The 16,917-nt window shown below is 48.8% G+C and overlaps 1 protein-coding gene across 1 annotated transcript; it reads left to right on the plus strand.

Annotated features, from left to right (window-relative positions):
• The first annotated feature begins 5,049 nt into the window (after positions 1-5,049).
• Positions 5,050-14,850, plus strand: MMP8 (matrix metallopeptidase 8). The gene is made up of 10 exons (XM_036068512.2): positions 5,050-5,268; positions 6,837-7,081; positions 7,731-7,879; positions 7,967-8,092; positions 10,395-10,556; positions 10,919-11,036; positions 11,753-11,886; positions 12,426-12,579; positions 13,289-13,392; positions 13,554-14,850. The coding sequence occupies exons 1-10, from the start codon at positions 5,131-5,133 to the stop codon at positions 13,655-13,657; spliced, it is 1,434 nt and encodes a 477-aa protein (XP_035924405.1). The 5' UTR covers positions 5,050-5,130; the 3' UTR covers positions 13,658-14,850.
• The last annotated feature ends 2,067 nt before the right edge of the window (positions 14,851-16,917 follow it).

The raw sequence follows: 16,917 nt of genomic DNA on the forward strand, positions 1-16,917 counted from the left end.
GGACGAGCCACTCTCAACGCCCTCCAGCTGGGAGGGGAAGACACGGACACACGGAAGCTGATGCACAAGGTTGGGAGAGGTGGGTCACGGCTCAGGGCACCCCCTGCCTGCGCGGGCACCCCCACACCCGCTCACCTGGCTTCGTCTGCCCGTTGAACCCGCTCCCACCTGCCACCGTGAGACAGAGGCTCCCACTGAGTCCGCATGGTTGACAGGAGCCGCGTGGACCCCGGGGCACAAGTTGGGGGTAGCTGCTGTGTGTCCATCCCGTGGGGGGAGGCTCCAAGCTGCCTCCCGTCCGCCCCAGCCTCCTTTCTTCCCCATCCATCCCCGCACAAGGAGGGGTGTGTCTCCTCGTCCTGGGCGAGGACCTAAGGCCGCCCTCGAGCCAGATCTTCACCAACTTTCACCCAAACTCCATGGCACCCTTGAAATGTCCTCCTGACAGCCCCACCCCACCCCCAACCCGGGTCTGCCCCAGACGCTGTGGTCAGAGGTTCGAACTCGGCTCAGAAACCGACGAGGACTGCGTGTCCCTGTCTGCGATGCGCCGGCTGCCAGTCCAGCCTGGCTCCGTGTAAGTTCTGTGGATGCGCTCCCAGAACCTTGTTAATCCCCACGCACAGCCTCTCCGCCTTTGCTCTGGGTTTCTGCCATCCCCACCCTCATTCACCCCAGGCTCAATGCCAACATTCAGCCCGTCGTCCAGAATACACCTCGAGGGCCAGTCCTTCCACCAAGGCTTTGCTGGCCTCCCTAGTAGGATGCGACTGTTCCTTCCTCTAAACCCTTGTTACAATTCCCGATCCTCTTTGCCGCGGAGGTCCCTCACTGATGCCAACATCGAACAGGCCTGGGCCCCACCCCAGAGTCTGACTCAGGAGCTGGAGCGGAACCCGCTTATCTGCGTTTAATACAGATTCTGAGGAAGAGCCAAGACGGAGAACCATGGCCTTATTTTGAGTTTTTCCTCGCTGCGCGAGCAAAGGACATACCAGGAACGATAGATAGGAAGGCACATTTGATCAGCTCTCTGAACCGTATTTTTATTACCTTCAAGATGGGGATAATAACCCTCCTTCCTTGGGTTCCTCTGAAGCCTCAGGGAGCCAACACGGGGCACATCTAGGACCAGGTCCAGACGCGTGGTGCACGCGTTGACCTCCCCGGCCAGCCGACTGCCAGCCTAGAGCGTTTCCGGCGCGATGATTGCTGTGATGCTTAACGGAACCGCCTGTGCTGTGCTCGGCCCCAAGGGCATCTGAGTCACCCACATGGTCCCTGACAGCACTGAGCTCTGGACGCGGAAAGAAACTGCATGGAAGCGATTTCGTCACTCAGTGGCTTAACCACGAACATTTCTCTTTCTGGAAAAGAGCTTTTCAGCAGTGCTGACTCAACTCACAGAATGGGACACACGGCCTCCCCACATTCACCCCCACAAGGGTTGGAGGGCTCACAGGGGCTCGGCCCTGCACCTCTGACCTCCCGATGCCGGTGAGGGAGGTGCCAACAGGCGGGATTGGAGGGTGTCACGGGGGACTTGAAAGAGCCGAGGTGAGTTGCTGAAAGTTGCATAAGTAGGGGAGTGGCAGAACAAAAAGTGGAGCCCAGTTAGTATAATTTCAAGGGCAGTATTCTTGACCCTTCAGCACAACTGACCCCAGCAATTATCCTGTTAACTTGATCAGAGTGTGAGCCTCCATCCTGATCAGCAGAGTTCAAACATGCACGATGCACGGGACGGTCTCCCTTTGCTCACAGGAGTCGGACTAGCCGTGTGTTGCACTGGGGATGCCCCTGGGCTCAGGGCACCTGTTTCCCCGGCTGGGTCACAGTCCCCGTTGTGAACTCCGACTCCCCCTTTGAGATGCGGGCACGTGTCCACACGTCCAGACAGCTTTGCGAGCTGCCTATGCCCATCCCAGATGGCTGGACCCCAACCACCCCCCCAGGCCAACTTTATTTTAACTAAAGAGAAAACAAACTAAATCTTGCAATCCATTTCACCTCTTTGGGCCTAAAAAGCAAAGCTGAGCTATAAAAATACAAGTTGCTATCTCTGCTGTGGGATAGCACATCAGATCCTCGGACGAGGTTGCTGCCGGAGGGCGTGGCTTTACGGAAATAGGAAGTTCCTGCCTTGGATCGTCTCTGTCCAAAACTTAATTTCTTCCATCTTCTTACTCAGTCTGGAACTCCTGTTATATGGAAAAAAGCCTTCATTTTTAATAAGTCATTTGATTTTTTTTTTCTCTCTCAAGTAAGTTGACTCAAAAGACAAATAGCCCCTAAATTCACACTAAGGTGTAAATGACTGATGGAAGATCCTTTCCCCGCAGCAGGTTTTCAGCGGGGAGAGGGCCTGAGGGAACTCTGGGCTCCAAGCATCGGAAGGGGCGAGGCACACACACCATGCGGGCACGCGGTGGCCAGGCGTGAAGAAAGGATTCAGAGAACAAACCTCGGTCGCCTTCTCCACCTCCTCCTCCTGGTGTCTGCTGGAGGACAGGGCTGCACAGAACCGTGCGCCCCGTGGGGGTCCTGGCGCCACCTGTCCCCGCACAAAGGTCCTACACTATGCCTGTCTCTTCCCAGGCTGTGCTTGTCCTCTCTGGGACTGAGCTAGTTTATAACTGCGAATCCACACCTCTCACCCCCTTCACCCGTTTCTTCTCTCTCCCTGCCCCCTCCCCTCCAGCGGCCCCTCGCCCCCCATATTTGAGTCTGTTCCTCTTTTTGTTGTTTGTTCTTTTGATTTTTTTTTCCGATTCCACATAAAAGTAAAATCACATGGCATTTGTCTTTCTCTGACTTCTTTCACTTAGCATAACACCCTCTGTGTCCACCCGTGTTGTCACAAATGGCAAGATCTCCTTCTTTTTCGTGGCTAATACTCCATTTTGTGTGTGTATCACATCTTTCTCCATCTATCGATGGACACGTGGGTTGCTTCCGTATCTTGCTGTAAGTAACGCTGCAGTAAACATCAGGGTGCAGGTATCTTTTCCAATAAGTGTTTTTGTTCTCCTTGGGTGAATACGCAGAAGTGGATTACTGGAACATCTGGTACTTCTATTTTTATTTTTTTTTTCGGACAATTCTGTCTAACACAACATTTACAGAAACATCACCAGTTTTGGGTTCTTGTCTAAATCATGCATTATGTTCAGAAGACAGTACCTTTACGAACCTTGTAAACAAGCCAATGTATTAAAATAACTCCACATAGGGTAGACAAATGTTAAGACCTTCTTATTCAGTAAGAAAAGGTTTCTTCACTAAAGATCGAATGTGGAGGAAGCCGCAGCATGGTTAAGTTGTGCACCCAGGGATGGCTGCAATGATCATGACCTCAGGGCAGCTTGGACAACCTGGGGGTGGGGAGCTTCCACATGCATACAGGGAATGGATTGCCCCATCTCTGCATGTCCACATTCTATTTCCCCTTCAAGGTCCAGCTCAGAGTCGACCTCCTCCATGAAGCCTTCCTTGATTGCACCTCCTCCACCACTGGTTTTTTTTTTTGTTTTGTTTTGTTTTTTCCAGACTCCCGTAGCATTTGACCTGAACTGCTATTATTTTTTTTAAAAGATTTTATTTATTTGACAGAGAGCGAGCGAGCACAAGCTGGGGAATGGCAGGCAGAGGGAGAAGCAGGCTCTCCGCCGAGCAGGGGACTCGAGCCCGGGACCCTGGGATCACGACCTGAGCCGAAGGCAGTCGCTTAACCACTTGAGCCCCCCCGGCGCCCTGAACCGCTATGAACTTGCCTCCAGCGATCTAGTACCCGTCACGGCACCTGACGTATGGTGGGCGGCAGCCAGCGTTCGAGGGAATGCAGGAGTCTGCATGGTGAACATTAACCTGCTGCCCAGATACGCTCTAACCCGAGTCACAGTCTGGATTTTTACAAAGTGTGTGAGAGACCCCAGGAGGGACCCAAACTACTTACCACAGCATCTCAAAGGCATCGCTTACATATTCACACAGGTCCTGCATCACACAAGTTGAGCACGCATTTGTACACACACCACCACCCTTGCTGAACATATAAATACATGCAAGTGAGCACACGCAGAGACCACGTAGTGACTTCATCCCATGCACGTGGAGTCAGAATAAGTGGGAGCAGGTGACAGGATTCTAAAACCTGCCCCCGGGCCCCGGACCGGTGCAGCCACCTGGTCTGAAAACCCTCTCCTGAGGCCTTTTCCCCGGGGCACAGACACACCCTCTCAGTCCCCCTCTGTGAGCCGGACCTGGATCCTCGGCTCTGCCGTGGGCCCGCCGCGCCCAGCGGGGAGAGCCTGCTGGGGTGGCTCTCGGCTCAGTGTCTCTGAACACCTCACTTGGGACTGAATCCCAGGCACCCCCAACTTAGCACAAGTCCTCTCACTTCTCTGGATTTGATTTCACCTGCAAAATGCAGGAATGCCAGCATCCCCAGGCCGCGGGAGGAGGTGATGGACGTTCAGCGTGTACGTCCGGGACAGAATATTCGACGGACTGTTTATCATTATCGCCGTCAGCACTGCTCCCTTCGTCCTGCCCATGGAAAAGCCAGCCTGCAGCCTTCTCTAATACACTGAAGCCGAAACCGCATCCCCCAGAAGCTGCCCCGGGACCCCCACCGGACCCTGCGTGGTGCCCGCTCGCCCCTGCACCCACAGAGCTGCCCCGCGGGGCTCCCCGGTCCCAGGCTGGCCACCACGAACCCCGCGGCACCCGACCTAAGGCAGCAGAGCCTCCGCGCCTCCCTGCCTGGAAAGCACGCCCGCCGACAGCGTGAGCGTTGCCCTCAGGAGTCAGCCCCCACGCCTCCTCCTCGACCACACAGCTTTGCCAGAGTCAGTCTCTGACCCAAAACCCCAAGAGCAAAGAATAGCAATTGGCACTTCTTTTTCTGTTGAAAGACACCCCCCCCCCCCCGCCCCGATCTGGAGAACTAAATCACATTATAACGTTGCAACAGCGTCCGCGCGTAATCAACCTGTGTTGCCTCACGTCCACGATGTGGCAACTGCTGAAGACACGGCTTTATAAGGGACCAGAAGAGAGAGCAGTGACCGGGCCGCAGTCCGGTGAGCTAGGGACGCCCACGAGGGGGCCCACCCGGAGGACACCAGGATGGCCGCAGCCTTGGCAGGAAAGGCCGCGTTGAGTCTGAGGATACTCCCCCCGCTGTTACTGCTCTCTGCGCGGCTCGCCCAGGCCTTCCCGGTCCCCGGGGCATCCCCAGAAGAGAAGAACGCGCGAGTCGTTCAGGTAAACGGACTCCCCGGTAGGTCTGTGCGTGACGTCCGTGTGGCTTGTTTCTTCGTTTTAGTTAAATCAGCCTGAAATGATGTGTGTGTTCTGTTTGAGCTCAAACATCTCGCTTCAGGAATCTGGGGGGTTCCTAGCTGGGCTCCTCAAACTCTGGGGAAACACTGCAGCCAAGCTGCCTCCAGCCGGGGACCCCGTTGAGAAGGAATGGTTTAAATTACAAAACTAAGTGGTTTTCTTTCTCACTCACCTAAGACGTTCCCCAGCCATTGTCCACAACCCAGTTACTCCACGCCTGGTGCTTTCTGTAGGGACTTGTCTCTGCAGCCAGAAATCTCAGGTGGACCGGAGAGCACGAGGACGGGCAATTAGAAGGAACTGGAAGTCAATTCCTAGCGCAATGAGATTTCCTACACCGGATTCTGTTTATAAGCAAACATGTTTATAAATGTTTATAAAGCAAAACCAGCAGCCGTTTTCCGTTGTTGTACGAAAGTCAGGCCAAATTTTAAAGAAACATCGGAGAACATGGTCACAAACTTGTCACGCACAATTTCCTTAGCATTGCAGTTTCAGGAAAGCATTGTTCTTTTTGTTTTATCCTTTTCCTTTTTTCTTAAATATCTCTTACAGTGGTAATAGGAATAACCCCCCGGGGTTAATGGCTAGAGCTCAGTGAGTGTTGACTGCGTCCAGGATGCCCTGCTGAGCATCTCATTCATCCTCACTGCAACCCTGTGACAGCGTATTATTATTCCCACCTTAGAGACCAAAGTGAATCTTAAGTCCGTTAAATGGTGTGTCCAAAAACTCAGTTAATCTGTGGCAGAGCTAAGATTTGAACCCAAGCCTCTCTGAATCCCACAGCCTGTAAGAGTACAAAGTGCTCTGTCCTGTGTCACCTGCCAGGTGACAGGTGTTCCCGGGCTGCTTAGGGCGAGAGAAGCCGTAGAACTGGCGTAGCACCCCCCGAACCTCTGCCCCTTCCAGAGGTGCTGTGGTGGGGAGAAGGCTGATGCCCATGAGGGTGCCAATGTCCCAAAACCAGTTTGGAGTTCTTCTTCTGAAATTGTCAGTTCTCATTTGAGAAGCCTCAGGGATGGTTGGGACCTGAATTTGTCATCTTGGCAATTTCCCTCCATCTGTGCATGTCCGTGTCTTAGTGAGGATGATTAGACCTTATCAAGAGTAGTGGAAAGATAATTAAAAGAGAATCCACATCGATGCGATTAACACCCGAAGAAATCAATATACACCAGCGCTCTTTATTTTTTATAAGAAGGAGCCAGTCTCCTGACTGTGTACTAGGGTTTTGCATGGGGACTTGGACCTCATCCTTTATGAAACACATGTTCTTATGTATAAACACTAACCGGAGCGCTGGACGGAGGGGCTGTTCTGACCCATTGTCCCTGTTCTCTCAAACTCGACCCCAAATCCGTGTTGTTGCTCCTCCACCAGGTTATTAGCCTGCTAGAAGTCTGCGGTGGCGCAGAAAGGATGCACAAGGCCCAGGGAGCCGAAGGTAAGGACACAGCAGGTCCCCTCACGTGTGTCTCTTTGTCCAGGATTACCTAGAAAAGTTCTACCAGTTACCGCAGAAAGGATTCCGGTCTGCGAGGCAGAACAGCGCTAGTGTGATTGTTGAGAAGCTGAAAGAGATGCAGCGGTTCTTTGGGTTGAACGAGACGGGGAAGCCGGATCGCGAGACGCTGGAGATGATGCAGAAGCCTCGCTGCGGGGTGCCGGACAGTGGAGACTTCATGTTAACCCCGGGAAACCCCAAGTGGGAACAAACTAACCTGACCTACAGGTGATAGTTTGAGTTCCAGAACCCAACAGGGGTGTTTGTCGAGCATCTGTGACGTGCCAGGCACTGTCCCAGGATGAGGGATTCACGGGACACAGGTGTCCCTGCCCCGGAGAGGCCAGAGTCTGGTGTGAAGGAGCAAAGACCCCACAGGCTCTCCTCACCTCACAGCCTGACGCTTTTGTCCTCCTTCTCCAGCAGCCTCAAGAGGATGATGGCAACATTAGGCTGTCTCTCTGTGAACTCCATGTAGGACCCCAAAAAAGGCTCACTCATTGCTGGACAGACTAGCCCCACGTTCCATGCCTCCTAATGATGACAATTAATGATACCCAGTATTTGTTCAACACTGTGATGTGCCAAGTACTGAGCTGAATACTTGACATGTACTTAATCCCCACAACCACCCTATGAGAGGGCTACTATTTTATGATCCTCCTCTTATGAATAAAGAAACTGAGTTTAACGATAGGGAGGGACCTGTGCAGAGGCCACATCTGTCTGCAGCCTTGACGCCTGCCCCCCTCCTTAGGCCCCCTCCAGGGCTAGCTCATCACATACACCCCTCACTCCCAAATGGAGAAGCGTGGTCCACTGGTGGCCTGCCCTTCTAAACCATAACAAGTCCTCCTCCCGTCTCCTCATTTTGAAGGATTATTAAGTACACGACACAGTTGTCAGAGACCGATGTGGAAGCTGCTATTGAGAAAGCCTTTCAAGTGTGGAGCAATGTGTCAACCCTGACCTTCACCAAGATCTCTCAGGGAGAAGCAGACATCGAGATCACCTTTGTCCAAGGAGGTAGGCTCGCAGCCGTTGTGCTCAGATTTGCCTTCCCTGGCTAAACTGGGACTCGGCAGGGACCTGAGACAAACTGTCTTGTTTCAGATCATGGCGACAATTCTCCATTCGATGGACCCGATGGGATCCTCGCTCATGCCTTTCAGCCGGGCCAAGGTATTGGAGGAGACGCTCACTTCGATGCAGAAGAAACATGGACCAAAACTTCCAGCAGTGAGTTAACCAAGGTCGCATCAACATGCAGCTCTGAATATGCTTTTCTCACATCAGAAGCCCCTCCTGCATACATACACACACACCCAGGTTACTGCAACATTTCAAACTCACACAAGCTGATCGTTTTAAATTTTTGCTACCTCATAATGCTAAGTAAATTTAGGTTTTAAAAAAGCTCTTGACCTTGTTTTCCTAGGACAGAAATCAAAAAGCTACAGACCGTGGCTAGATCCTGCCCCGTCCTGTTTGTATAAATAAAGTTTTATTGAAACAGGGACACCCTTACTGGTTCATGCATCACCTAGGGCTGTTCTCACAGCACAACAGCAGAGCTGAGTACTCGCTACGGAAAGCACACGGCTCACAGAGCCTAAAATACTTACTATCTAAACCTTCACAGAAGAAGTTTGCTGACCACTGCTTTAGGGTATGTGTTTCTTTGTAATATTCTGAAATTTAATGATGTTTGGAGGATGTCCTTATTTTTGGAAATCCAGAAATAATCGGGTTCATTTGGAAAACTATCCCACTTAGAAAACAGCCACCATGTTTTTCGTCGAGTTATTTCATTTCAAAGAACTCTTTTTCAGTGGTTGTTGCTGTAGGACAATCCACCCCTTTCAGGAGAAGACTGATAATGAGAAGAGTCAGACCCTGAAGGGAAGAAGTGAGGATAAGGAGAGGTATATGCAGACCACGTGGTAGTTCACAAGGCCACGGGGCAACAGTACACCACAGAACACTTTAGAAAATAGGAAAGGACCCTTTCATCTTTGCTTGGAACCTGCTCCTCCCACCATTTTCTCAACATATATATTGTGAGTGTTTTGTCCACCCAAGTCCCTATGCTAGGAGCTGTGTGTACCCAAAGATAACTAACACTCCACTACTTTGAATTCCTCTTGCCTTCCCCACTGGTGCACGTGGTCATCACCTCTTACCTGAACTAAATGATCCAGATTCCCATGTGCTTCCCAAGCTCCCTATATCTGCTCACATTGCACCCCCAGGCCCCTTCCAAAATCTCTCTCTGCTCTGCCCCATGCCGCCCCGTCTTGTCTTTCAGCTGGAAGTGAGGACTTTCTCCTCAGAATCCCAACAGCCTTTGTTTCTCTTTCTCAGCTGCTCTCGTGCCATTCACGTCATTGATGTGCATCTCCCCTTCTAGACTGTGCATCATGGCAGATCCCCCAGGGCCCCGCACAGCGTGCTCCAGGCCCTCAGAGAGGTTTTCTGAGATGCATTCAGGAATGCAAAAATGCAAGGATGTGACAGTCAGGAAGAAAAGTCTTGGAGCACGGGTAGAATTTCACTCGGATAGTTATCAGTAGGAAGTTGAATGCTGTCGTCAGAGCACAGGTCTTGCCATCAACCTGGATTTGGCCCCAGCTCGACCACTTACCAGTTGCCAGACCTCCAACGAGATATCCAAACTCTGTGGGCTTGCAGTTCCTTTACTGTAAAAATATTTCTAACGATACTTCACACAAATATTGTGAGGACTGAATCATATCACGCTTCCCCGCATGTAGAAAGTACTCAGTTTTAAGAAGTGGGCATGGAACACCGTGTGCACTGTGTATGTGGGGCAGCCGGAGCAAAGGGTTCCCATCACATGTGTCTGCTGGGCAAGTGAGGGGTTCTTGCACTTGGCCAAGGAGCTTGGGCTGTACCTGACAGAAGTGTGAGCCTTGGAAGTGGGGTTCCCAGCTGGGGAAGGCATTGTGCTCCTAGAAGTTAAAGATGGGGGAAGGAGCAGGGTTTGTCTCTTTCAAACAAGGGGGAAGGTAGAGAATCCTTGAAGCTACTTTGAGAACGGGAATCAGGGAGGAGCTGGTGCTGGCTGATGGGTGAGCAGGGAGGCAAAGCAGGTCCGTCTGCATCCAAGGCTAATGGCAGCCCAGCAGGCTTCTTCTCGAACTGCCCATGCACTGAGACTCTGTCGAAGGGGCTGAGGGCCTGGGAGGCTGGAGGGCTGCGGAGCCTCACAGGACTGTGGGGCCTGCCATCCCTTCTCTCAGCCTCAGGTCCACATCCATGGAATACTTGAGTCAGAATAAAGGCAGTATTTCTTGGTTCTGAGATTTGATGAGAAGCTTCCCCAACCTGAACCTACAACTCCTACCTTGATTGCTTCCAGCCTCTCTCTTCAGGTGCCTGAAGGGAAAATGAGAAAGACAGGCTTGGCAAGGGCAGTTTCTCCAGGCTCTGTTGGCTTGGAAGCTGCATTCCTTGAGATCCTATTGTCTCTGCCCTTGGATCCACTTGGAGCCACTGACCACACACGCTTGCATTTCAGATTACAATTTGTTTCTTGTTGCCGCCCATGAATTTGGCCACTCCTTGGGGCTCGCTCACTCCACTGACCCCGGTGCCTTAATGTATCCCAACTACGCTTTCCACGACCCCAGCACCTACAACCTCCCTCAAGATGACATCAACGGGATTCAGACCATCTACGGTAAGGTCATCGGAAGAACCCTGCGTACATGGTGAGGCGCGGGCTTGTCTAGGATGTTCTTCGAGAAGAGGGATGGGATTAGGATTTTTAAGTAGAGGGTGGGGAAGGGGGGAGGCACAGAATTCAAATTGCTTTACTTCACAACTTAAACTGGAATGATCTCTGAAAATCACCATTCTGACTTAAAATAATAATAACTTTGAGAGGGCCAAATGTACGGTTACTTTAATGCCTTGTGGGGTAGTCTGGTAGAGTTTCTCTTGTGAAAACCCTTTGCTTTCCTGAGGCGTGTCCAAGGTACTCCAATAGTCACACTACATGGAAGCTTATAAAAAGCTTTGTTGTTGTTGTTGTTGTTTAAGGTCTTTCAAACAACCCTGTCCAACCGACCGGCCCGAGCACACCCACAGCCTGTGACCCCAGACTGACGTTTGACGCCATCGCCAGCCTCCGTGGAGAAATACTGTTCTTTAAAGACAAGTATAAGACTGAACTATTTCTTCCTTTGACTTAACTTACTGGCATAACTTAGAGCTGGATTCTAATCAAGTCTCATGTTACATACCGCTCAGCTTTTCCTTCGAATTCTGTGCTTGTGCATCTCATTGCAATGGATTGTGTTTTCTGGGTAACTTGAAACATCCAGGAAAATTAAAAAAAAAAAAAAAAATGCAAACACGCATAAACATTCCGCTGTGGGTGATAGCATAGCTGACCAGGCTCCAGGTGCTCGGGAACGTCACACAGGGGTTTACCAGACAGCGAAACCCCATCCTCGCCCACCCACATTCAGTCCAGTAAATGGGAACCATCACGTGATAAGCTGGGGGCAAGTCATCTCACCGGTTGGATTTTTCAGTCTTCCATTGGCTGCTTTGTGATTATGTGATCGGGGCCTGATTTACTTGTATTGCTTTTGCTGGAATACTCTAAGTATCCTCAGCGTTTTGTAGGAACGACAGTGAGCCTTGTCAGGGCGTGCGGAGGGGACAGGGCAAATGTCATCATAGAAGGTCATTCCTAGGACGTCCCCTAAAACCTGTGAAGTGCCCAGCAGGTGAGCAGCATCGCTGCATGTTGTCTACGGAGCTCAGCACCGCCTCCACGACATCATCCTACCTCCCCGCAGGCTCGTGGGGCGGGCGCTCATGCGGGATCCTGGGCGGCTGCCCACTCACAGCCTTGTGCTCTACTAGGTTCTTATGGAGGAGACACCCTCAGCTGAGAAGGGTCGAACTCAGCTTCATCTCTCAGTTCTGGCCGTCTCTGCCCGATGGTGTACAGGCGGCCTATGAGGATGCCGACAAGGACATCGTTTTCTTATTTAAAGGTAACTGCCTACATTTTCATCCTGTTTTAGCTGTCCCTGAGGTGAGGGGAAGACTTCTTTGTGGTCCCTTCCAGGGTGAGAGGAGGTGAGCCCATGAGAGCATGGTACCCTGTCCGGACTTGGTCAGGAGACCTGGGTCAGGTCGGGTCCTTGCCCCTAACTGCTGCATGAGCTTGAGCAGCTAACCCTTCCCTGCTCAGCCCTGCTTTCCCAGCCGTGCTGTTCTTCCTCCCTCGTCCCGGGTCTAACAGTCTCCGAGTCCCCGCGGCTGTGAGAGTGTCTCTGCATCGAAGGCTTGTGACTGAGAAAGTCCCCCAGCTGTGAGGCCCTGCCTGTCGGGCTGAGAAGCCAGATCTATTGGCAGGTGCTGGGGAACCACTGAGACTGTTACAGCCCAGTGAACTTGACCACCTTGGTCTTTTAAAGACTCTTGTTCCATTGTTTCTATGATGAATTTACACAAAGACTAAGAAGTGATACCACATTATGTTATCGGAACAGAAGGACTTTATCTAAAGTATAACCTGGTTTGTTGGCAGGCTGCCGGTACTGGGCTCTGAGGGGCTATGACATTGAGCAAGGTTATCCCAGGGAAATCTCAGACTACGGCTTCCCAAGCAGTGTCCGAGCGATTGATGCAGCTGTTTACTACAGGAGAAAAACCTACTTCTTTGTAAACGACCAGATCTGGAGGTAAGGCAAACTATTGTTTCAGTTAGAGATTGAAATCTGCATATTTACCGTCTACAGACTACTAACAACCAGCCATCTGAAGGTTTTTAAAAACCCAGGGGATCTCTGATAGGCATTCTTTTTCACAAAATGATCGATGTTGCCAAGGCCTTTGAAAGTGTCATTTTTATAAAATTAAAAAGTCTTCACAATGGTATTGAGGATTCTACATCAGGAAACAGCAAACCTTAATAAGGCACCAGGAAGGGATGCAAAGAGAGAGGCTAATTCTCAGTTAGGAGTTGAATTCTAACACACTCAAGAAAACGCTATTCAGATAGCCTACAAAACGTGGTGCCCACATGGGACTTATTACCTCACTATTCAGGGTGGGGGGGTGCTGGTAGGGGGAGGGAGGAAGAGAGAGAGACTAACTATGTACCCATTAAGGAAATCCTCAGAAAATAAAACCCTTCTTTTGGAAAATAGCACTGTGCTAGCCATCGGAAGCCTGTTTGAGTGTTAATGCTACCCAGGTATTTTTTAAATAGGATCGTACACTTAGGTAGAGAAGTCTACCATTCTTAGGCCCAGGAAATAAGACAGTATGAAGACCAAATGAGAAAATATGTGTGAAGACGCTTTGTAAAGTATATGCAATTTAAAGAAAACCATTGTTGTTTTATACTATACTGGTTTTAAAACATGGGACTTTTTTTTTTTTCATTAGATATGATAACCAAAGACAATCCATGGAACCAGGTTATCCCAAAAGCATAGCAAGTCTCTTTCCAGGAATAGAAAGCAAAGTTGATGCAGTTTTCCAGCAGAACCGTAAGTAGAAAAAAAAACTAATAATAAATTTGTTTAAATTTTTAAAATAACGTATTTGCATTTAAATGTTATATTGGAACGGGCATGGGGTCTTTTCCATTGAAAACATCTGAGATCCACAAACTAATTCAATACTTTATCTTTTTTTTTTTTTTTTACAGATGCCTTCCTTTTCTTCAGTGGACAGACATGTTATACATTTGATCTTGGTGCTCACAGGGTTACTAGGATCGATAGAAGCAATCGATGGCTCAACTGCAGATAAAGCTGAAGCAGTCACACATATTTGCATCCATTTTCCACATGTGGAAGGAAAGTCTAGTTTGCGTAGCCATTTTCCTGGGTCCTATTTATACTTCTCTCGACAATGAGTAATGCTGTTTGCTATCACTGTCCTCACTGGATCTCCCTTCAGTGGAAATACATTTGGAGTATCCTGTTGTCTCCAGGGCTGATTGAGTGCCTATGGATTCCATCTCAAGGGAGGAGATGAAGCCTTCCCTGTCACTTCAGTATTCACTATTTCGTTACTTGCTTACCTGACTTCCAAAATGCTTATATATACCTAAATCTCCTTTATCTGCTACATACAATTCAGCACTGGGTTTTGGTGAAATGTAGAGACCAGGAACAGCGTAAACAGTCCCTCTTGCCTTTACTGAAAATGTAGTACTATTTTCCACTCTTGGAAAAAAAATATTGTTGATCTATGTTGTGGCTTGAATTGTGTCCCCCCAAGAGAGAGAGGTTGAAGTCCAATCCTAGGTACCTATGAATATACCCTATTTGGAACTAGGGTCTTCGAAGATGCGGTTAGTTAGAATGAGGTCATGCTGGAGCAGGGTGGACCTAGGGACTGGTGTCCTTGGAAGAAGAGAAGCAACACAGACACATAGCAGATGAGGACATGCGCACGTGAAGACCAACCTGGGAACGGTGCTTGTAGAAAGCCAACCGTGGCCAGCAGCCACCAGAAGCTGGGAAGAGGCAAGGAAGGATCCTTCCTAGTGCCTTCAGAGAAAAGAATTTCATCCTCCCCACACCTTGGTTTTAGACTTGTAGCTTCCAGACCTGGGAGAGAATAAACTGGGTTGGAGCCTGTGGAGCTTCCTTATGGCAGCCCTGGGATATCTACCAGCTGGATACCGTACCCCTGCACTTAAGAAAATGAGTCAACACAAAACGACAAAGTTGAACCCTCAGGAAGAATTACTGTCACCTTCCCCAAAAAGGAGCAAAAAGGGGAGGTACCACTTTCTCTTCTGTCTCCTCCCAGCTCTATCCTTTTAGAGTCTAAGCAAATGGGCTAGTGATTGGAACTGTTGTTCCTTATTTCTTCTTTTCCAGGGATACTCAGGAGGGCACACTACCCATAAGCGGGATTTACTGCACAAACCAAACAGTGTTGGGCACAAAATTCAATGACTCTCATTAAATTAAACTAAGCTGAGATGCATACATTTGATAGTGGTTCTTTTCTGTCAAGAACTTTAGGATTCTGGGACCATAATGGCTAATCCAAATATCAAAATCATTATAATGTTATATTTGCAGTTGTTAGAATATAATGCAGCTTATTACACATTAAATAAGTAAGTTTTAAAATCTATTTATTACTAACATTCTATTTTTCAGCTCATTTTTACATCTCACAGATAATTTAGTAATTTGGTACCTTATTCTGGTTCAAAAATTAAGTGAGTTCAAAATAGATATATTAAATGACTGACTTGTGATCTCTAATTTCTTAAGATGCTACCACATAGTTCATATAAAGTATGAAAACAAATGGCAAATTTCAGTATATTTGCAGCCATTTATTTTCTTGTCAGCATTGACATTAACTTTTAGTTTCCATTTACAAAATATTTTGTAAATATTCAATTTCCTTTACAGATCCCCTCAAATATGTCAGCACATTTTTTCTCCATTTACTTTACAAGATAAGAAAACAAACTAGGATACACTAACATTCATTTATTCAACAATACGTAATCACCTACATGTCCCAGGACTGTGCTAGGGAAAGGGAGTGATAGAAATAATTCATTGCATCAATATAACAAGTGCAAACATGAGAGTCGATTTCAGACTATCATATTTTCTAAGACATCTTATGTCCCTTTTTACAAGCATGAAGATGGGAGGTTCAGAACACCTGCTAGTTATGCTAGGTTCTTGCCCCAAACCTCATATATATACACACGTTGTTGAGATGAAAACTGAGTTCATACTATTTCTTTAACCATATTTCGCAGAGTCTTAGCAAGTGAACAGCAATGTGAAGTGAAACAAAGAATTCAAAAATTACTCCTTTTTGTAAAGTTCTCTTCTTGACAATATGTGGTATTTTCTGGCTGTTACACTGAAGTTTTATGTGAATACAAGAGCTCCAAGAATCTAAGCTTAGAATTTAAATAATGAGAGTACTTTTTACCTTGGGTTAAATTTCTCCGAAAGCAAAGGCTAAGTCCAGACCTTGGTGCAGTTATTTTATTGGGGACATGTTCCCAGGAAGCAAGAGCGGGGAGGCAGGCAGAGTGAGGTAGAGGAGAAAACCAAGACAAGGGCGCTCTCGAGGTTTCTACACCGGGCAGCCGGGGCTCGGTGCCAGTTGAACCTCCTGAGAAGCCTAGCCAACACCTTTCACTGTTGAAATCTGGAAGGGAAGGGAGGCTGGGCATTCATCCTTCCGTTCCTTTGTGCATAGGGTGGCTCTAGGCTAACACTTGGGAGGAAAGCAGAAAGCATGCCAGAGGCATCTCCTACATCTTTGCTGATGGACGATTAAAATGATGGGAAATTGGAGAAGTCTCCTCTGGAGAAATTTCACAGCCCAGGAAAGAAGACTTATAGATACTGACACTGACCTATGTTAACACCTTCTCCCCACTCCTTTGCTGCGATAAGACCCCAATTTCATTTGAGGTCGTAATACATCCAACTAACAATACATTTTGTGGTCTTGCTTACGACCAGGTGTGGCCAGTGTTTAATTTCTTGCCAAAATGCATATGCAGAGTGTTGTGTGCGTTTCTGGAAAGAGACTGGGAGCTTGCTTTCTCTGCCGTCCTCCTTCCTGCTGCCTGTAACGAAGACACAACCATCAGAGCCTGAGTAGCCACCTGGAGACCACGAGGCATTGCACTGAGAGAGCAGCGCAACCAGGTGGAGGCGGCCTGTATCCTCGGGGATGGGGGTTGCCATATGAACCTGGGCTACGCTATCCGTGCTTCTTTTAAGTGAGGGAGAAATAAGTTTTTATTTTCTGAATCATCTGTTAGTTTGAGTTCTCTATTCAACCAAATCTTATCCCAACTAAAGCATCACACGAAACATCTGAAACCTACCTCACCTCCCTGCAGTGAAGGTCATCTCATAGGGCTTCCAGTCAGCTCTCTGGTCTCTCATTCTTAAACAGATTGCACAGCACAGAGTCTCTAAACATGTGAAAAAACCTCCTGACATGAGAAACAGGCACCCAGAAAGAAACTTTGAAGAAATAGAGACAATCCTTGGAGCAAA

This window comes from Halichoerus grypus, chromosome 11, assembly GCF_964656455.1.
Source record: "Halichoerus grypus chromosome 11, mHalGry1.hap1.1, whole genome shotgun sequence".
NCBI lineage: Eukaryota > Metazoa > Chordata > Mammalia > Carnivora > Phocidae > Halichoerus > Halichoerus grypus.